The sequence below is a fragment of the Felis catus genome, chromosome E1 (genome assembly GCF_018350175.1).
Source record: "Felis catus isolate Fca126 chromosome E1, F.catus_Fca126_mat1.0, whole genome shotgun sequence".
NCBI lineage: Eukaryota > Metazoa > Chordata > Mammalia > Carnivora > Felidae > Felis > Felis catus.
The window spans coordinates 53,740,504-53,762,615 of record NC_058381.1 but is presented as its reverse complement, the minus strand read 5'-3'; the positions used below and the strand labels follow the sequence as shown (position 1 = coordinate 53,762,615).

The following is a 22,112-nucleotide window of genomic DNA, read 5'->3' as shown; positions in this document are numbered from 1 at the left end:
TGGCTTCTGAAAGTCTCGTTTTATTTATTTGTATTTAAAAATTTTTTTAATGTTTTTTTTTTTTTCATTTATTTTGAGAGACAGGGAGGGAGGGAGACAGCAAGTGGGGGTGGGACAGAGAAAGAGAATCCGAAACAGGCCTCCCAAGCAGGCATCATACTGTCAACACACAGCCTGACGTGGGGCTCGATCCCACAAACCATGAGATCGTGACCCGAGCCGAAATCAAGAGTCAGACGCTTAACCCAACTGAGCCACCCAGGCGCTCCCGAAAGTCTCATTTTAAAACTCAGGCTCCCAGCTGTGCCCAAACCTGTTGTACACAATGGCCATAGTAAGCGGGAGCTACGGATCCCTGTTTTTCTGTCTCCCCCCCTCCTGCCCCTCATGCTTTGGTAAGCAGAGATTGACGGAAAAGCATGAAATTCAAGAAACGAGAGGTCTGGGTGATTCAGAGGCAGGATACTCAGCCTCTTGGTGATCACATCCAGCAGCACAGGGGAGTCACTGAGTCCCGAGTCCCGCAGAGGTGGAGTGGGTGAGGAGACACAGTGGTGGGCCTTCTGGGCCCTGTGAGGAGAGCTTGAGGGAGTCCTTTCAGGAGAAATGACTTTCCACTGTGCTTTTTTTTTTTTTTTAATGTTTATTTATTTTTTCGGAGGGAGGTGGGGGAGGAGCAGAGAGAGGGAGACAGAGGATCCGAAGCAGGCTCTGTGCTGTCAGTACAGAGCCCTACGGTAGGGCTCAAACTCATGAACTGCGAGATCATGACCTGAGCCAAAGTCAGACCCTTAACCGACTGAGCCACCCAGGCGGCCCCTCTGCTCTGCTTTTGTTGGAGAGCCTTCCTCTTACCCTCTGGTGAGGTTAGGAGCCCAACATGACCCCAGGACTCACGGTGCTTTGATTCAGGCCCCCCTGGATTGCCATTCTCCCGGTTAATCCTCTAATTGCCTTTTTAATAGGCATAAAATGAGAGCCTTCTGGGGCAAATCCTGGTGTATTACAGTGGACCGAATTCTCTCTGTTGAGTTTTGCCCTCAGCAAGATGTCAAGGCTTGACTTTTCATGTAAATATTAAGTTGATGGGGCTGTTATATATTTTCTTTTATTAGCGGCTTCTCTTCCCTGCTGCTCTGGCAATTCAACTGCATATACTCAGGATTCTCTTTGTTTGGGGCATAAAAGAGAAATCCTGTATTAGCATGGTGCGGCTGGTTCCTGAATGCACAGCTTCTGATGAAGGGCTTGTCGCCTGTAATAAACTCATGCTTCCTAGCCCAGATAAACGGTATTGGAAATGTAAAGGTGAGAAAGTTGCAGCCACAGGAAGCAGAAAGTCACAAGCTGGGCAGCAGGGTGTGGGGAACAGAGAATGTAGTCTGTTGGCATTTTTTCTCTAACCCCACAAAGGACTCTGACTTACTTAGTGATTCTTCTTATTTTTTTTAAGAAGCTGGCCTTTTAACTGTTGAGAGTGTAAAGGCCAAATGGTTGGGGACTTAAACAAATATTTTTGGGGGGGGACGCCTGGGTGGCTCAGGCCTGCATCTGACTTCTGCTTAGGTCATGATCTCACATGAGTTCGAGCCCCACGTAGGGCTCTGTGCTGACAGCTGGGAGCCTGCTTCAGATTCTGTCTGTCTGTCTGTCTCTCTTTTCTGCCTCTACCCTGCTCACACTCCATCTCTCTCAAAAATAAATAAACATTAAAAAATTTTTTCTCTCTCTCTGCCTCTACCCCGCTTGCATTCTGTCTCTGTCTCTCTCTCAAAAATAAATAAACACTAAAAAAATTAAAAAAAAGAAAGTAAACCATTGGCGCCCGAATGATTTGGGACTTTTAAAAATTATTTGAGCGAAAGATAAGTGCTCTGTGGATCCTGGGGAGCCCTGGCTCAAGTGTAGTAAGCTGGTGGTGCCGGGCACCCCTGGGGATCAGGCCCCAGGCTCTGGCAGGATCCATCCTTTTTAGGAGGAGGGCCCCCAGCCACTGGAATGCCAGGCTTGGGGAGAATATGCTAGAGCCCATGGTATGCTGGGATGAACTCACCTCACTGTGGCCTCCCCGTGTCACACATGCCCTGTGCGCTTCACGATCTTTACAAAATAGTAAAGATTAGACCAACACCTGTTGTCTTTGATCACCAGCTATTCTCGGGATCCTCATTTCCCCAGAAACCGAGGGAGATGCGTTTGGTGCGTCTCCTTTTGGATAGTTCTTTCTGTATATTTACACGCATCTTTAAAATACCCATAGAAAATAGTGTGTGTGTGTGTGTGTGTGTGTGTGTGTGTGTGTCTGTCTGAGAGAGGGAGAGGGTTACACACACACACACACACACACACACACACACACACAGGGAGGGGGTAGTGGAAGAAAGGGAGGAAGGAAGAGGGAGAGAGCCAGTGAGAACACAGATGGCAAATTGCGCAGGCTCATATGCTCTTGGTTCCCTGGCCGGAGCTCTGGAGCTCTGGAGATGCCCTGTTTTTTGTCCCAGGGGTTTGTTTTAGTGGACAGTTGCCACGGCCCATATCTTCTGTTCGTCTCACCCCATCTCCCTCTCCCACACTGGACCCTCTAAGAAGTTAGAGCCCTCCCTGGGAAGCTCCTCCTCTGTGAGGCTGGATCCTGGTGGCCGCAACTGAAATCAGTTTGGTTGTGTCCTCCCTGGAAGCCGCTGGTTTTCCCATCCTTCCCTGAGGCCCCGCCCTGGGGTGGGGCTCCCTTAACACATCTAACCCTGAACCTTCCCTGTGGTCCGGCTCCCTGCGATAGCGTGCTTCCATAAACTGGGGGAATGTGTCCCAGGCATAAGAAGAGCCGCCAGGAGGACTCTTCGGCCTCTCCTTTGGTGGCCCTGGCGTCCTGTGCTGACGCACAGGCTGTGCATTTCAGGTGGGGCAGTCGAGGTCTCTGGATGTGATCCCCTGCTCCTGCATGGGGCTGCTGGGGGCCAGAACAACCCTGGCTTGGGAGGCCCGCCCCTCCAAAATATAATAAAAGGTTTTTTTCCTTTTAGTTAGCCCTCTGGGAGGCCCAGGGTAGAATAATCCACAGTGGAGACTGGTTACATCCTGCTCGAAGGGAAGGGCTGGTAGGGAGGGCTCAGGCACCAACAGCACAGGCTTGTGTGGTAGGTGGGGCCTCTGTGGATGTCACTTGTCCCACCCACCCGCACCCAAGGGCCGAGGCAGGTGGGCTGGTGGCAGGCGGGCGGATTTGACTCCCGGTTAGTGGGTTCCCTCCATGTGACCTTAAGCACTGCCAGTAGCCCTTCAGACCCTCACCTAGTTCCTTCCACACGATTGTCCCGGACTTAGAAATGGGAGGGAAAGAGAACGTCAAATAACCAGTGTGCAAGAAGTCCGTCCAAACGGTTTCCTGCTCTGAGCCTTGCGCGGACCGTGTTTACCTCCGCGGGGACACGTTAATCAAGCCCCTCTTAATCAGTGCCCTCTTAATTCAATAGTGGACACATTCCCTCCCAGCTTGCCCCCTTAGCTCATGGGATTTGGGGGCAACAGCTAATATTCCAGATAAGCATTTGCTCCTACTCCTACTGGCAAATCCCAACTCTGCTCTCCAGGTCCCCGGGGGAACACGTTAATCTTGTCCACTTGCGCCGCGCAGGTACGCGGGCTGCGGTTCCGGATCAGATGAGGGTGGAGGCAGAGGGCAGGGAGAGGGGCCTGAATCATAGTAGCTGCGCCCAGGGAAAAACAGCAACAACGGAGGGTGGAAAAGAACAGAGCAGGCAGAGGAGATCACTCCCTTTAGTCCAGGGGCCAGGACATAGTTAACCCTGCATCTTAAGCCCTCTCCTTGATCCCACACTGCCTGATGAGGTCTGTCTCTCCAGCCCTCACTCGATGAAGCTGAGGCCGATTTGCCGGCCTCCTGCACCCACTCCGAGGGTGTGCGGTGGGAACAGCTCACACATCGTTCAACCTGCAGATACGTGTTGGAGAAACGCAGTCAGCCCCTTTTGCCTCTTGATGAGTTTGTGTGTGTGTGTGTTGTTTTTGTTTTTGTTTTTGGCAGACGGTTCTTTCCCCTGGCTGTCGGAGCTCTCCATGATGGATTGTTTTTCTAGTTTGGGAAGAGACATCTTGTGATTTTTCTCTTAAATTAGTCTACCTCTCCCAGGCACCTGTGGACATACCAACCCTTTGGTCTCCTTCCCGGGATGGCACTCTGATGTGGAGGCCAATTTCTGACTTCTGCCACTATATATTTGTTATCTGAATCTTCCTGATAACAGGGACACACGCGTGCTCTCTCTCTCTCTCTCTCTCTCTCTCTCTCTCTCTCTCTCACACACACACACACACACACACACACACACACACACCACTTTCTCACCTGTGCTTATTCATCTCAGCAGGGTGCTTTCTCTAGAACAACAAGATATGGTATCCCACTATAGCAGGTCTGTGACCTTCTGAAAATGCTGTCACCTTCAGAACATCCGTATCTGTCACCTGTGGTTATTTGCTCAGATTCCCTGTGTGGTAGGGAGGGCGTTGTTGCCCACAGATAATCCTCATGGGGGAAGCGCCCCCTGCCTGAAAGCTCGTTGGGCTAGCTTGTGTGGGCATCCCGTCTTTCTCAGCCTGGAAGCCCAGGGAACCCATCCTCGGAAGGGCTGGGCATTCCACCTCTTGCCAGCCCTGTGGGTGTGGTGTTCCCGTGAGGAGACTCTGCCTGAGAAGAGACAGAAAGGCTATACCCTGTGCCGCTAGACCTGGCAGCCGCTGTCACCCTTGATGCCCTTTCGGATCTAAAGTCACTCCATTGTTGCCCTCTGCTGGGCTTGTCACCCCGATCTAGCTGGGATCCACCTTGCAGCCAAGGGCTTCTTCCTCGAGAGGCACCATATATATAAGTGGCTTGGCAAATTATGGGGAGGTGTGGGTGGAGAGATTATCCCTTCTGTGGAGTGAGAGTAGATGTCTTTGTCTAGAATTAGACACTTGTAGATTTACCGAAGGTTGGGTGTAGGACAAGCCTTTGGCGTTATCCACTTCCAAGCCCCCTTGTTTCACGAGCAAGAGTTGATGTGTGTTGTTATCAGCAGCGCTTCCTTTCTGCCCAGGCTCCACAGCTCTTGGGGCGGCAATGACCGTGCCTCTCTCTGCAGCTTTCTGTGGTTGTCCGTCCTGGGTTCCGCCCTATACTTTTATCTTGATACCAACTTTTGTCAACCCTCGCTGGGATTTCTGTACCCCCTTCATCCTCATGCCTAAGTATCTCATCCTGATGCTTAACTCTGAACATTGAACACACACACAATTCCTGCTTTCTCTTTTTCGTTTTAATAGGTTAATGATCTTATTGACGTTGTTAATGACGAAGAGTTTTATGCCCTTTTGCTGGTGTCCGAGGAGGGTTTGAATGGCTTCAGTTCTATCCTTACCTCCCCCAGGAGGCCACTGACTCCCAGCTGTGAGGTAGTTGATGGGAATTAGGAATCCAGCATGACCACGGACTCAAGCAAAACCAATGGCTCATCCCAGGACTAAACATGGCCTTATGAGCCCTGTGTTTATAACTTGAGGCTGATTTGTTCCCCTCAAACTAATTAGCATATCAGCACTGCCCTGCAGTGGCCCGGGACTGTCCTGGTTTGTCACTTAGCACTCTTAATTCGCTTCGTCCAAAGGTCAGCATTGTAGGGCTGACCCACAGGCTTGACTCACTTCTCTTCCCCAGACAAGCTCCGTTGCCCTTTGAAATCACTGCAGAGCTGTGCTAGGAAAACCAGCGTGCACCTCGAAGAGGCACCACTATCCGGCTTGCCTTTGGACTTTCACGAGCCCCCCTTCCTCCACCAAAAAACAAAAAAAGACTAAAAGTTGTGTTTTCCAGCTGTGTTGGTAGAAAGGTGAATATAATGCAGGGTGGATTTATTATTACACATTCATTATCCCTCATTTTTTTCCTTCTGATTTTAAAAGAAATTAGAACATTTTCAGGGGCCCCTAAAAGTGGGCCACTGGGCACGGCACTTCCTGTGCCTAGTGGGTCAGTTGACCCTGGGGGACACTACAGATTTCTTCCCCTTCACGGCCAAGCCGAAGCCTCTGCCTCACAGAACCTCTGGAACACGCCGTCTTGCCATGGTTTGCTGAGTCTGAAGACGGTTCTGTGAGGTTGGGGTTTGACGGGAAGTTTGTGTTGCAGAGAATTGGTGGAACACTAGATCTTGCTCGTAACATATGGCTCCCGATTAAAGCATCGAAGGAGAAATTTAGACTCTAGAAATGTCAGGATGGACCTCTGAGGTGGTCCGTAAGGGCTGTGGGCTCTTATGGTGTGCACTCTGTAGAATCCCCTCCCCTCTTTGGGATTTCATCCCTTTAGGTTCCTGCTCTGGTTATCCATCAGTTGATTTTGAGTTCATCAAAAGGGAGTTCACTCTGGGTGGGCCTGACCTAATCAGGTGAGCCCTTACAGGTGAGACTAGGCCCTGTCTGAGGTCAGAGGGATTATTGCCGGCCTTGAAGGAGTACGGCCATGCTGTGAATAGCCTGAGGTGGGGGCCGCACGGCAAACATGTGAGGGTGGCATCGAGTCCCTGAGAGCGGCCCCCAGGTGGCAGCCAGCAAGTGAAAGGGGGACCTCGGTCCTTCATCAACTGGGAACTGAATTCTGCCAACAGCCGGTGCACTCGGAAGAGGGCCCCGAGCCTCAGATGTGATCACGGTTTTGATTTGCGCCCGGTGAGAGAGACCCTGAGCAGAGGACCCGGTTTGAATCGTGGACGCTGAGATAGGAAATGATGGTTGCTTTCAGCCCCCGAACGTGCGGTGATTTGTACAGCCGTGGCGGCCTCACACACGCAGGCTGTGTGTCTGCCCTTGGTTGTTTGCTTTGGAAAAGAAAGAAAAGGGAAGACGTGGGTCTCCACGTCCCCATAGCAGGAAGCAGAAAATCATTCCCTCCAAGCAGGCTGCTTCAGAACCTTTTCAGCTGCCAAGTTTTCATCAAGCCCAGATACGTTGAATAATTAATTCTGCTCCAAGCAGAGTGATGCCTTGGATAAAGGCTGTTAAAAAAAAAAAATCAAGTCTGTTCTTCAAAGGCAGAGCTTCTGTTTTGAAGTGGTTTGCGTGCCATTTGCACGCTATTTCCTTAGCACCAAAACGCACAGGGATTTCCATCCTCACACGAAGAGCCCCCCTTCCCTCTCTGCCATCCTTCGAGTCACTAACCGCCTCCCGGATTCCACCCTTTCCAGCCTTTTCAGCCGGCTTCCTCTGGGCCATATACTCTGGTCCCAGTTCCGTCTGGGAAGCCGTGTGTCTCAGCCCTGGAGACACAATCATCAGGAGGCAGACTGTTTTCAGAAACAGTTGGTGGCTTCAGACCCTGGTGGTCAAGCCCCCTGGGGGCCAGGTGCTGCTGAGCTGGTGGTGGTGCCGCCTTCCCACACCCCGGGCCCCCGCCGTCGCCCTGTCCCCGCCTCTCCCACCAGGCCACTCCCTGGCAGGCCGTGAGGAAATTGTGCTTTGCCCAAGTGGCTCCGGGGACAAACGCTGAAGCCGTGTTGAGGCCTCAACCCTGTTGCTTCCCTCCTGGTCTGTTGAAGCTGGTGCTTGTCTGTCTGTTCCCCTGGACAGGTGGCTGACGGTTCAGTGTCCCCTGGCATGGCGCTGAGGGCACCCTTGTCCCTTCTGATGACCACCTCTGTGTCTTGCTTTCCATGTGAGGCCATCTTTACCAGCAATAAGATTTCTAGGATTTTCTCTTGTTGCCTGGAGACGCGGTTTTCAGGTGGGGCTCTTACCCCGTAGAATCTCGCGTTAGTTTCCATCCGTCTACACCCGTGAAGTGAGTTTTCGTGGGCCGTCGCATGTAGGTTTGTGGTTCCATAGCTCTGGGATTCTGCCAGGCCTGGAGAGAGAGCAGCACCAGTCACCCCTGCGTGAACACCACGCTCAGACAGCTCTCCCTGCTGGATGTGGCGGCAGAGACTTGGCACCTAGTATGTGCTTGTGTTCACACACGTCCCACCCTTTGGGTCGATATCGGTGGAGTCACTTTTTTTTTTAATGTTTATTTTATTTTTGAGAGAGAGAGACAGAGAGACAGAACATGAGCAGGGGAGGGGCAGAGAGAGGGAGACACAGAATCCGAAGCAGGTTCCAGGCTCTGAGCTGTCAGCGCAGAGCCCGATGCGGGGCTTGAACTCACGAACCGCGAGATCATGATCTGAGCTGAAGTTGGACGCTTAACTGACTGAGGCGCCCAGGTGCCCCTTGGTGGGGTCACTTCTTGAAGTGTAGGTTGCCTTTAGTACGTTCCTGGCTGACCGCAGCCTGGTGGTTGGGAGGACTAGCGAGATTTGGAGTCAGAAGTTCTGGGTGCAAATCCCACATGTGCCTGTGACTCACTGTGACGTTAGGTAAGTTATTAGCTTTTATGAGTTAGTTTCCTCAAATGTAAAATGGGGGGGTGCGTCAGTCAGCGTGGTACAAAGTACCACAAAGCAGCACAGACCGGGTAGCTTAAACAAAAGATATCTATTGCCTCACAGTTCTGGAAGCTAGAAGTCCAAGGTGTTGGCCAGGTTGGTTCCTTCTGGGGGTCTCCAGGGAGGATCCATTCCAGGCCTGTCTCCATGGCATGTAGGTGGCTGTCTTGTCCCTGTCTTCACATTGTCTTCTCTGCAGGCGTGTCTGCGTCCAGATTCCCTCCTCTTGTAAGAACACCAGTCAGATTAGATTACAGCCCATCCTAATAACTTCATTTTAATTTAATTACCTCTTCAAAGATCTTATCTTCAAATAGGGTTCCATTCTGGGGTGCTGGGGGTTAGGATTTCCACACAGGAATTTTAGGGGTGAAGTTCAGCCCCTCACGGGGGTAATGATGCTATCTGTGGGTCTACATCACAAGAAGATACCGAGGATCCCATGTGATAATATAAGAGGGCATGTTAGGGGCGCCCGAGTGGCTCAGTCGGGTAAGCATCTAACTTCGGCTCAGGTCATGATCTCGTGGCCCGTGGGTTCGAGCCCCGCGTCGGGCTCTGTGCTGTCAGTGCCGAGCCCGCTTCAGATCTTCCACCCGCTTCTTTCTCTGCCCCTCTCCTGCTCGCACGCACGCTCGCTCTCTCCCTCTCTCAAAAATAAAGAAAGAAACATTAAAAAAAGGGACATGTTAGAAGCTGAGCATGGTGTAGACAAGAGGCTTTGTACAAACAGAGTTGCTTTCTCTGACATTGGTTCCAGCAAGTCTGTCCCAGCAAGAGCTGCTGGATGGAGTCAGCTTTCCGGCTGCTATTCTAGAACTAGAAGCCTCTATCATCTGTACAGGGCTCCATGAAGTCATTTGGTCTGAGCTTGGCTCCAGTGTGTAATCTGTCTATTGAATCTGTGCTCAGCAATTAGCCCTCAACAGCCAACTTAGCACTGCCGAGTACCCCCACTCCATCGTCAACACGAACGCAGCCCCAGGCGCTGAAATCGAGCAGTAGGATTTGGTTATAAAAGAGTCACCCTGGTGATTCAGTATGTTGGCATTATTTGTTTCTGTAGATTATCATCTAAACGAAAATACAAAATTAAAAATTTTTATTTTTGTTTTTTTTTTTACATTTATTTATTTTTGAGAGGCAGAGAGAGACAGAGCACAAGTGGGAGAGGGGCAGAGAGAGAAGGAGACACCGAATCCGAAGCAGGCTCCAGGCTCCCGGCTGTCAGCACAGAGCCCCACGTGGGGCTCGAACTCACAGACCGTGAGATCGGGACCTGAGCCGAAGTCGGACGCTTAACTGACTGAGCCACCCAGGCGCCCTCAAAATTAAAAAACTTTTATATTAAACTTTCGGACCTCCGAGAACGTGTCCTTGGGTCCCCCTCGGAGAAGCGCTGTTTTGTGCGAACAAGACTGAATTGTGGGTTTAGTCCAGAACAGTTGTGTATAGGCTAGATCCATGCAGGGCTGCGTGCCAATTCACGGGCTCCCTGATGTTGGGTGCAACATTTTATGTGTCTGTGCACATGTGCTGTGGTAGGCTGTGAAAATGGCCACAGAGTCCTCCCCCGCTGAACGTCCATACTCTGGCAACATGACACTGAATCCTCCCAGTAGGAGCTACGGTCGATTTGTCCACGCCTCCAGTGGTCACTGACTTGCTGTGGTCAATGGGGTGGGTGGTAGCAGATGGAATCCAGGCAGAGACTTGCATGGCGCTTGACATTGGATGTCACCTTATCTTGCTGAAATCCTGAATTCGCTGTATGAACGGGCCCAGTGTAGGCTGCCGGAGGATGACAGGCCACGTGGACAAGGGCCCTGGCTTCCCAGCCAAGAGCCAGATGACTGCTGGCCGGCAGGCTGTGGACTGCCCGATGCAGGTGCCATCCTGGGCCATTCAACCCCTGGGCGAGCTGTGAGTCCAGGCGATACTGACTGAGCCTAGGCCGTTGACTGTAGACTTACAAGCAATAATAACTGTGGTTTTAAGCCGCTAAGTTTTGGGGTGTTTTGTTATCTAGCAATAAATGTCTGATACACATGCACTTCTTTTTTTTTTTTTTTTCTGGGAAGAGTAATCTTGTCTTTTAGCAGATTTCTGGAGGGATCTGATATCCTTCTAAAGGAGAACATAGGTAAGAAAAAGTTGTATGAGAAAACCCAGCTGGGGGTTCTCAAACTGTTGAACAGCGAGAAAAGGCTCCCGTGTGTATTTGGGTGTATTTTCGTGAATTCTAGGACTAAACCTAGAAGTAGGTTAAGAGTGATGGATATTCACTGAGGATTAGAAAGAAAATACCTCATTATACGTAGGTACTTGTATTCCTTTAGATTTGTATTATCGTTTTAAGGAAAAGTTCTATTTCGAGTTATAAGAAAACGCATCCTAGTTTGGAAAACTCCTCCAACCCCCCCTCTCTCGGTCAACCATGCTAGCAAAAGACCCAGCTCTTTGGAGCACAACCATACCGTCGCTTACCTGGGACAGCTATTGGAGGGCTCTCTTTGCAGCCTCTTGTAGAGCTGTGTCTGTGCAAAGCCGTGTGTTGCTTTAAAATCTGTTTTATGTGATTAAATAGGCTTGATTACGAATAGTAATTTGGCATCAGAAATAGGAGAAGGTTTCGTCCCTAAAAAGATAGTCTGAGTAATAGCATACTTGCGTAGCTTAAATATAGCCAGAGGTCCGCAGTTAACTTCTGCCATCACGAAGCTCTGGGCTGAGGTCGTGGAGGAGAGAGGGAGAACGGCGGAAGGCGTGGCCTTGGCTGGGTCATGGGCTTCAGAGTGGAAAGGTCTCCCCTTCGAGGCGAGAGAGCTGGGCTGCCCCGCTCTGAGCGTTCCTGCCAGGAAGAGGAATGGATTAGCCTTTGGGTGGCGGGTCCCAGGCCAGGCGGCTGCACATCCTCACGTGGCCTCGGGGCTGATATCGAAGACCTCATGCAGTCATCAAGAGGGCAGATGGGGGGGGGGGGTTGGGAAGCCCTGCTTCGTGCTCTTAGCTAGAATGTCCTGAGTGCTCTGAAGTCTTTTCTCTCCCATTCTTCACGAATCCTTCCCCCTTCCCTTCTTTCCCACGGCCTCAGCATTTTGTGGTCACCTGGGTCTTTGTGTTGCATGTTATGCAACATTTCCCCTGCCCCCCCCCCCCCTTGGAGATTTCGTAGTATTGTTCATCCCTTCCTGGAAATTAATGGAGTTAGTGAACACTGACACTGTCCTGTCTCTCACAGAAGAGCCAGAAGACACAGCTCCTGCTCTGAGAATCCTGTGGCTTTGACATAGCCAAGGACACCGAAAGTGACCGTGCGCAGTTTGGTAACTGTTGTGACAGAAGCATGTGTGGGATGTCAGGGGAGCGCAGGGAGGGAGGCGTAGTGAATCCAAACTAGGCTGGGCCTATCTAGGAAGGCTTCGTGGAGGAGGGGGCTCAGTCTTCTTCAGCCAAGATTTTAAAAGTATTAAGTATCGAGTAATCAGAAGCTTGAAAACCTCCTCACTGGCCACTGATTGGATGCCGTGCTGTTGCCATGGGGAGAGGGGACACAGGCTGAGTTAGAGGTGCAATCCTAGCATGCTTGGGCAAGGTAAACCAGGAGGGACCAAGTCCTTCGAGCTGTGATTCTCCTTGTCTTTAAGGCTCCTGGTTATGATGATCCCTGAACACATTGGCAAACTGAGGTAAGAAAGATGACAGCGTCCTGCCTGAAAGAGACTGAGCGTCTACCCCACCCTGTGTCCCCATGTCCCTGTTTGCTTGGAGGCCAGCCACTTGTCACCCTAAGCCAGCCAGCCCTAGGCAGCCAGGCTGCTGCCGGGCTCCCTGGGAGAGAAGGTCATCTATTATGTAAGTGTCATCCATATTCTGGCTAGTGATCAGGGGTGACATTTAATTTTTTTTCCATTATGTGGAATAATTTAAGATTGTGTTACGAGTGTCATTATTATTGCAATTTCCCGGTAATAAAAACAGCATCAATTATTTAATGTCACCTTGTGTGTCTGGGTTAAGTGGGGGTGATGGGAGCAGAGGCTGGGCGGGGGAGGAGGCCCAGCCCACGTGGGCTCCAGCTACCTTCCGAAACATCAGCTTGCCGTGAGTGCCGGTGGGGAGGGAGTGTGGCCCCTCTTGCGATCCTCATCCCCCTTCTCCGCTGGGGCTGGGTGGCTGGCAGGGGCACCAGTTAATCCTCTGACCTTTCCCTCCACCCTTCATTAGAGAGCACTGACCCGCGGGCAAACCCCAATTCAAGAGGCTGCAGTCCATGGGGCTGGGGTGGCTTAGAGTCAGGACTCCCCCAGCCTGAATGAACATGGCAGGCAGCGCGCCCAAGAGAGTCAGAGGTTGGTCTGCTTTGCCCTCCCTGACGGTTATTAGTAGCAATGACATCCTAGTGGGAGAAGAACCAGGGACAGGTGGGCACATTGAAGTTGGCCACTGAAACTTGGAGCAAACCCATCAAGCTTCTTACAGCAAGCTTTGGGGCTTGCAGACCTTTGGCTCCCCCAGGGCACGTATCCATAGTTGTGCCCTGCCCGGGGGCTGCTGTTTGCTGTTACAGACTTTTTTGTCTGGACGTGACTACATGCTCTTGCCTACACTCTAGGCTTTTCCTTGTGGGACTGATTTCTCTGGGGCTCTAGAAACCTCAGGCTCGTGCCTGGGGCAGCAAACCCTGATGAGTAGTCCCCGGATGGTATTTCTTAGAGGAGATATATGTATGATTCCTTGAAACCTGTGTGCTTTCTTTTTCTTTTATTTGAGAGAACTTGAGCAGGGGAGGGGCAGAGAGAGAGAGAGAGAGAGAGAGAGAGAGAGAGAGAGAGAATCCTAAGCAGGTTCCATGATCAGTGCAGAGCCTGACGCAGGCTTGATCTTACAACCGTGAGATCATGACCTAGACGAAATCAAGAGTTGGACGCTTAACTGACTGAGCCACCCAGGCGCCCCAAAGCCTTTATGTTTCCATGTCAGGCATATTGTGGGGCTGCTTCCTTTCTCCCTCCCCCACTTTTATTTCGTCCTTTCCTTTTCTCTCCATTCCTTCTCTTTTGCTTCTGGGAAGTGCTAATTATTCTCCAGGTCCTGCCCCTTTTGCACAGCCTTTCCAGAATGAGTGGAAATTGTTGTGTTTGTTCTGGACCGGACACTCGCTCTGAGCCATTAGCAATAACATTAGTAATAACAATAATAATTCTGTCACAAGAAGACAGTGATCTCAAGTTCCACGGCCCTTGATGGTGTTGCCTGGTGCCTCCCAGCAGCACCCACCCCTGCTTTCGGGACGAAACTGGATTTGGAGGGGCGTGTAGGGGTCGGGGAGGAGGGCAGGAGGAGGGCTGGGGGGAGGGGGTGGTGCAGAAGAAAATCAAGACTGGTGGCTTGGGAAGGGGCCTGTGTGTCTGGCACCTTGACATTTGGGAGCTGCAGGGTGACAGGGCAACCCCGAAGGGCCTGGAGTTCCTGGAGCCCGGCTGCAGCTGTCAGGGAGAGCAGGGGGACCCATCCCCGTCTGATGGACGGCTGAGCCGGCTGTCAGGGCTGCAGCAGAGAGCTGAGCAGCTTGCATTAGTCAAATGTCTGCCCTGGAAAGGATCATGCTCTCACCTTCCTGTCCTCGCGGGACCCTCAAGGATTGAGTAGGAAGCACAGTTGGAAAAGCTTTGCAGAAGATTTAAGAAAGAAAGAAAGAAAAAGAAAGAAGGAAGGAAGGAAGGAAGGAAGGAAGGAAGGAAGGAAGGAAGGAAGGAAGGAAAAAAGAAAGAAAAGGGAAGGAAGGAGAGAAAGAAGGAAAGAAAGAAAAGAAGGAAGGAAGGAAAGAAAGAAGGAAAGGAAAGAAAGAAAAGGAAAGCCCCAGAAATGTAAGGACATGCTAACATCAAGTAAAGAGGGCTGTGCTCCCATCAGCAAAGCAAGAGGAGGATGCAGAGAAGGAATTTCTCACTGGGGTCACTCACATGCAGGCCAAGGCCTTCTGTGTTTAAGGCAGTGCTCCCTCCACCTGCAGTGTGAGTGCTCCAGGAGCAGACAGGGCTCTGCGGAGCGTGGGGGCGGGGGTGGGGGGCTGGCAGTGTCAGCCCTGCAGGACGGTCCCACAGATGCTTCCTGGCTTTCCCCCCACCTTCAGGGGCATTATGATAAAGCCACCAGAGCAGGGTCACCATCCCCCACTGGGACCATTCCTGGAAATTCCAAGGGATGTGTTTCTATTTCTGTTTTCTTCATCGGCGGTTGCGAGTGGAGGGCAGGGACATTGAGAATCCCAGAAGGGAGTCTGGAAGGAGCCCCGGGAGGCCGGCCGGTGCCTGGGCTCAGAGGCACGTGGAGAGTGCTGCCGGGGCGTGGGTGTAGACGTAGTTCTTGGCTTCGCCCCGGATGCCCCCCGCGGCTCTCTGCTGCATGGCTCACCCCAGGCCTTCCGAGGCAAGGTGTGGGATGGGGCGCACCGGAGGAGGCTGGGGACAGGTGGAATATGCTGGGTCCTTGTCTCGCTTTTAGAAGGACAGCTTCTAAGTGAAGTTGGAGGGGGGATAAAATGGTAAACGCAGACGGCGGGGAAAGGGGACGCTTGCCTTGCCGTGTCTGGCCTGAAACACGGTCTCCAGAAATCCTGGCGGCTTCTTGCCTTAGTTTTCAGCCTTTGCACAAACGCCATGGTCTCGGAGAGGCCTCCCTCAGCATCTTGCCTGGAGGAGCACGCCGTCTGTAACAGTTTGCGACCAGCTGGCACACCTCAGGTGCTGGGACAGAGCCCGGCTCACCCCGGGAACCCAGCGAGGACTCCGCTGTGCTAGGAACGCCGTGGGAACGGTTGGACCTCCTCTTTCTCCTTGCATTATCGCTTCCTGGCGCTCTGTTTTATATCCGGTATTAGTTTATTGTCTGTCTCCGGAAGGAGAGTGCCAAGATTCAGGAGCCCAGGGGGCTGGGCTACTTGGACAAGAACCTGGCACAGTTCTGGTATACAGTTGATGCTTAATAAGAGTTTGCCAGATGCGTGAAGGCGAGCGGCCTTCCAAGACAAAGTGGCAGAAGTCTTCCCTTCGCAGTGAAAAAGAGGCCCTGTGAGTTTCCGGCACCGCGAACAACATGGGGAGCTTTGGGGCCCTGCCTGTCCAAAGTTGTTCTTTTTTTTTTTTTTTAATTAATTTATTTTTTTTAACGTTTATTTATTTTTGAGGCAGAGAGAGACAGAGCACGAACGGGGGAGGGTCAGAGAAAGGGAGACACAGAATCTGAAACAGGCTCCAGGCTCTGAGCTGTCAGCACAGAGCCCGACGCGGGGCTCGAACTCACGGACCACGAGATCATGACCTGAGCCGAAGTCAGCTGCTCAACCGACTGAGCCACCCAGGCGCCCCCGTCCTAAGTTGTTCTAAAGCGTTCCCCAGCCTCCGCCTGTTGACGCTCAGCTGGATCACTCTTTGTTGGGGGGGCTGTCCTGGGCGGCACCCCCCTGGCTGCTGTCCGTTAGATGCCGGTACCACTCCTGTCCCCCACCCCACGCACACAGAGAAGAGCCCACTGCCAGTATGCCCTGCCTGGGGGGCGAAATCACCGCTGTTGAAAACCACTGTTGTCGGCTACACCCAGCTCTGCCCAAGCTGCACCTTGCTAAATGGGCCAAGTAACCAGCCTTGAGCGTCTGAACGCTGTGGCATTTCTGCGCAACGAAGCGGCTCTCTTTTCATCTGCTTTCCCCAGGTGCGCGTCAATCACGTCGTAAAAAGAAGGAAGACCAGGGCAGGAGAATCAGCCGACGCAAGCTCGTAGCGACGCGCGTCTTTTAGGGCTGCGGTGGTTCCTCGATGTCAGGGTGAGGTGTAGAATTGGAAATAATTAAAGCGTAGAAACAAACAAAGAGCTGTGACGATATGGCCCACGGCACAAGCACAGACACCAGCTGTCCCTCGGGGGTGCTGACAGGGGGTTTCAGCAGGGAGCGGGACTGGCCCTCTCGAAGTCCCTTCTGTCCCCATGATTCTGTCCATCTGTAGTGCCAGCCTTGACTGTGATATGCTGTGACAGGCTGCCTTGCTTTGTGCTTCTCCCAGTGACAGAGCCGGTGAGATCCTGTAGCCCCTAGGAGTCCGTAAAGGGACCCGAGGACTCTCATGAGGGAAGCTCAGACACAGCCACGAGGCATCTTTGTTTCCCCTTTTAGAACAAGTTTCAAAAAAAAAAGGTGGGGGCGTCTGGGTGGCTCAGTCGGTTAAGCATCAAACTTAGGCTCAGGTCATGATCTCACGGTTTCTGAGTCGGAGACCCGCATCGGGCTCTGTGCTGACAGCTCAGAGCCTGGAGCCTGCTTCAGATTCTGTGTTTCCCCTCTATCTCTGCCTCTCCCCTGCTCACGCTCTGTTTCTCCCTCTCTCTTTCTCTCTCACTCTCAGAAATAAACATTAAAAAAATAAAGTCCAGGGGCATCTGGGTGGCTAGGTCTGTTAAACATCCAACTTCGGCTCAGGTCATGATCTCACGGCTCGTGAGTTCCAGCCCCACATCAAACTGTGTGCTGACAGCTTGGAGCCTGGGGCCTGCTTCAGATTCTGTGTTTCCCTCTTTCTCTGACCCTCCCCCACTTATGCTCTGTGTGTCTCTCTCTCTCTCAAAAATGAACATGTAGGGGCGCCTGGGTGGCTCAGTCGGTTAGGCGTCCGACTTCAGCTCAGGTCATGATCTCGTGATCTCGCAGTCCGTGAGTTCAAGCCCCGTGTCGGGCTCTGGGCTGATGGCTCAGAGCCTGGAGCCTGCTTCCGATTCTGTGTCTCCCTCTCTCTCTGCTCCTCCCCCGTTCATGCTCTGTCTCTCTCTCTGTCTCAAAAATAAATAAACGTTAAAAAACAAATAAAAAAAATGAACATATAAAATAAAATAAAACAAGGTTTAACGACTGTCGGCACCCTTATTAACGTGTATCATAGAGGGTGTTGTAAATAAAATGATTAGAATAATATCGATGTATTGGACAAGTGGGAAGACATGAGAGGGAGGGCTTATGTTTTCATTTGCAACCATTAATTATAAAGAAATAATTGAATAAGCGATCTGAATTATTAGATTCTGATTCCTGATCCACAGAAAACAGGAAGGTGCGTGTGTGTGTGTGTGTGTGTGTGTGTGTGTGTGACACAGTCAGCCATAACTTTGGTGAGATTCCTTCATGAAAGAAGCTTAAGCAAGAATTTTAGCAGTTGCTTGTAAATGGATGCATTTCACTGGATCATCAGCCTTCTCCTCTCCCATATTAGAGACAGATATTTTAAATGGAAACTTCTGTTTGGAACTACGTTTGCCTGGGTTTCAAAAAATATCTGTGTTTTTTTTTGTTTTGTTTTTTGCCCATTGTGATGATTCTACTCCCCTTCCCTTAGCAACTAGCATCAACATGTTTGGATGAAAGTGGAGGATGAAAGCCATTTTGGGGGGGACTTACCCATCTTCCTCATTCCCGTCGAGATCTTACACATTGTAAACTGTCAGCAGGGTGGGGGGGGGGGTTCCATGGATGGCTTTGGAAGAGAAGGTTGGCCCCATTATGGATTCATTTATCTGTTCCTACTCGAATATAGCCTCCATGAAAAGCTGTGACTTTGTCTTGTTCCCCAAGTCTGCACGAAGTTGGCAGTAAGTAAGGTTTTGTTACATAAACAGGGGGCTCAAAATCCAGACTTTGCCTGGTTGATGTAAAAACCGTCACATTAACTAGTTACAAAGCACAAGGGTGACATGGCTGTCTTAGGGTCTGTCTGGACTTCGCACCAGATACGTTGGGTCCCCGGGACTGTCCCTGTTTCCTTCTTTTGAGGTGCTTTTGTTTGACTCTCCTCCCCTTTTGATCTCATGAGAAACGTGAAGGTGGTCAGTTACTAAGAATGTTGACCTTGTTCCAGAGCGAGGCTGCCGTCTGAGAGAACCTGCCATATTGGCTTCTTTCGACAGTTCAGGAACGGAGCCCCTTATGCCGTTGCCTTGCAGTGGTGAAGCATGGGATGGGGCCCCATCTTTCCCAGTACGTGTTTTTCCCGTTTCTAGGATCAGCATCGATCCTCGGACCCCAGAGTTTTTGTCACCCCGAAAGCCCCACGCCCAGAAAGTGAGTTGTCTTCCTTGTGAGCTGGCCTGGCCAGACATCTGGGTCTGGTGCTTTTGGTAGAGACCGGCCAGCAGCGTGGGCAGCTCTGAGCTGGAGGAGTCTGGGGGATGAAGGTCGTGGGGGTGTTACAGTGACATCACTGCTTCTTGTTTCAGGGTGCCGCAGAAGACCCCCCAACGGCCCTGGCACTGAACTTCGCCCCTGCGTTGATGAAGAAGTCTGACGCTGAGGGTCCCAGGCTGCTCTTCCCCGAGAGTGAACTTTCCATCCGGATAGGTAGAGCTGGGCTTCTTTCAGGCAAGCTCCCTGCAGACCCGGGGCTGAGTCAGGCAGGATAGGTGGGAAACGGCAGGTGTTCTGTCCATCCGAATTCCTCACCCCGCAGTTGCACGATGCTGAACTGGTGTCTGGCCCCATGCCTTCCTTTCTTGTCGTTCTCCAAACCACCTGCTTCCCGCACAGGAGCTCACAGTGCCTTTCCATCGTCTTTCCAGCTTGGCTGAGTGGGCAGGGACCCCTCTGATGGGGCAGGGCTGGTCTGGATCACAGCATCTGGCGTTTGTCCCTCCGTCTCCCCATCCCTGACAGACCCTAAATGCTCCTTTCCACTCGTGTGACTTTCATTTTTCTTTCTTTCTTTCTTTTTTTTTTTTTTTTTTTGATTCATCTGGGAAACTGTGGATGTTTCTCTCACTGATTCAGTTTGGAGTCGGAAAACTCTTAAGGTAGAGGGAATGCGCTCCCCGAGAGGGATCTCATCATAGTTCATAAGTCCCCAGGGGGCAGGTGTGGAAGGGGCTGGTGCCCACTGACAAGGAGTGGAAGGTGCACGGGCAGGAGTACATTGGTTTCCGGTCTCGGGGTAAGACTGCCCCTCCTTGCCTCTTCTTTGCTCACTCACTTAGGGCATTTGGCCAATTTAAGGGTCTGTTAGCATGAGGAGAGGTGGATGCCTTTCTTTCCCTAGCCCCTGCCCTTCCCACTTCCTCTGTAGACCACAGACGTGCAAAAGATATTGAGAACAGACACCTCCTCCCCTGCACAGAGTTCTCTTTCTCTCTCTCTCTTTTTTTAATTTTTACTTTTTTGGGGGGGGGGGTGGACAGAGAGAGAATCCCAAGCAGGCTCTGTACTGTCAGCACAGAGCCTGATGCGGGTCTTGATCTCATGAACTGTGAGATCATGACCTGAGCTGAAATCAGGAGTCGGATGCTTAACCGATTGAGCCACCCAGGCGCCCCCTGATGGAGTTCTCTCTTGAGTGAATTGGGCAGAAGCAGACTGGCTTGGTGATTCAAGGGAGAAAAGCCCTTTCACACTTCCGTGCTGGTATTTTAATTCAATCTTTTTGCCATGTGTAGGCTACGACGAATCTCTAGACCTCAGGGGGAGTAAATGTTAGAGCGATGCTGGTTCTCCGATCTGTGTTCAGACTGTGCCCTGCATGAATTATTCATGGAGAACTCGAATATCTTCCCCACTCGGGTTGATCCTCTCTGCCTCTTACAGCTTCCTAGGGGGATGTAACCGGGAAGTGGAAACTCATCTAACATCAGCTCACGTACTAGAGGGCTTAGCACAGAAAAATCTGTCCCCTGCCTCCCATCACACGTGCCATTCGTACTCCAGTCAGAGCGACTCAGGTGTTGTCCACTGTTCCTTTTCTATCGGGGAGTCACGAACTGTCTGGAAACCGGATGGGGCACTGTCCTCCAGAAAAGCTTGTCACTTTTTGTGCCGAACCGTGGGAACACGTGTCAACTCTTACTGGCCATACCGGGCTAGCGTTCCTGTGGACCCCTCTGAAGATTTTACAAAAGTCCTGATTCTGAGCCTTCTCTAGGATGAAAAAGTTGACCAGATTTTATTCTATCCCATTTTTTTGGTTTTGTTTTGTCTTCAAGGCCACAGGGGGGAAGGTTCAGAGCGTGTCAGTGAAAACAGTGTCAGTCCCCTGTGCTAGACCTTGTCCAGTGGGGCCATGAGAACATAGAGCCAGCGGGAGTAGGCCGTGCAGGGGAGCCTCCTGGGACCGTGGGGTCTTCTTGGCAACCCAGGGTGAAGCGGTGAGTGGGGGTGGAGGCTGTGGGGGAGGGAGATGCAGTCCTGTCCTCTGCTCAGGAACACCAAGGCCTGTTACCAGGCTACCTCCAGTCACCATTGCTAACTGGTCAGACGCAAAGGCAAAGATCCCTTGCGGGGGATCTCGGCAAAGATGATTCGCCGAGACTGAGGGATCCCAGCCATCTCCAGAAAGGTCTCTCTTCGGCTCACTTGGACACGCCTGTGGATGTCAGGCAGTTGACAACCCTAAAACCGATAATGGCTATTTGCTGACTGGCCTCACGCAGATCGAGCCCGAATATGCATTATTTGTGCCATCTGGATGTGCCCTTAAGCTGGCTGTAAGTGCAACGTGGAGATCGGTTTAATGGGTGTTTAGTGAATAACATTAGCCTTTAAAAAATAATATTGGTGCCGCTGTTATAATGTCCCATAATTGGTTCAGCAAGAGGAAAAGCCAGAGAAGCCGCACTGTGGGAGAGAAGTTTCAGCTATTCTGAGTGGTGGTGGCAACCCCACGGAGCCGGGGAAAGCATTTATGAGATACTTTTCCTATTTAGCTCCTGGTGCCTAATGTTTTACGATGGCAACTCTTCTCAAGGCTGGGGATATTTTGGGATTAGCTAGACCAGAAGTTCTTTTAAAACCATCAATCAATCTCTCTCTCTTTCAATTCAGCTGTTTATTTCTCTCTCTCTCCAACTGGCTTTCTTTTAATTAAAAAAGTAATCACGTGGATTAAAAACGGAGAAGTAATTTTTCTTCCAACGTCAACTCTTTTACGGTCCAGGCATCCGTCTCAGACACACACACACACTCTTTCTTGTGGGTCCTTTCCGAAATGGTACGTTCATACAGTCGTGCTTGGCTCATGGTTTCGAACCTTGTGTTTTTCACTAAGCAATACATTTTAGCCTTAGTTTCCTGAGATGCTCACAGATTCATGCCATTCATGTTATTGGCTATCATCTTACTTACTTAGTCCCCTCTTGATGGCCCTATAGGTTGTTTTCAGTCTTTTGCTTTTATAAAGAATGTGGCAGAGAGCATTCCTGTACGTGTACCTCTGTGGGCAATTATGTTGTTGAGTAAATTCTAGAAATTAGGTTAGAGGTTCTGTATATCTGGGGTCCATGAATGGGCACCAAAGGGTTCATGTATCTCTTGACATTTCATACATAATAATAGGTGTTTTTGGAAGGCAAAACTCCAAAACATCCATCTTTCTTCAGATGGTGCCATGACCCCGATGTTCATCTTGATCTTGGGTTTTTCTGCCTCAACCTTACCCATTCAGCTGCCCAGTGGAACTTTTATTATTATTATTTTTATTGGCACTCCTTCTAGGCTAAAGAAGGGTAGTAAAAAAGTGAATCAGTCCCTCCTTTTACTAACTGGTAGCTATCCATTTCAGTCTGTTGTTTGTTCTGAGGATGTTGAAACTCTTCAAGAGTGAGGTT

At 51.0% G+C, this 22,112-nt stretch overlaps 1 protein-coding gene across 15 annotated transcripts in view; it reads left to right on the top strand.

Annotated features, from left to right (window-relative positions):
* SLC39A11 (solute carrier family 39 member 11) overlaps positions 1 to 22,112 on the top strand; it is a 428,457-nt gene that overhangs the window by 165,807 nt on the left and 240,538 nt on the right. For 13 of the 15 annotated variants that reach the window (XM_045045246.1, XM_045045244.1, XM_045045245.1 and 10 more), the window contains one exon: positions 18,744 to 18,885. In XM_045045246.1, the coding sequence (XP_044901181.1) occupies positions 18,744 to 18,885 (142 nt within the window). The remainder of the gene's footprint in view (positions 1 to 18,743; positions 18,886 to 22,112) is intronic. The other 2 variants (XM_023243819.2, XM_019818186.3) reach the window with 1 other exon arrangement.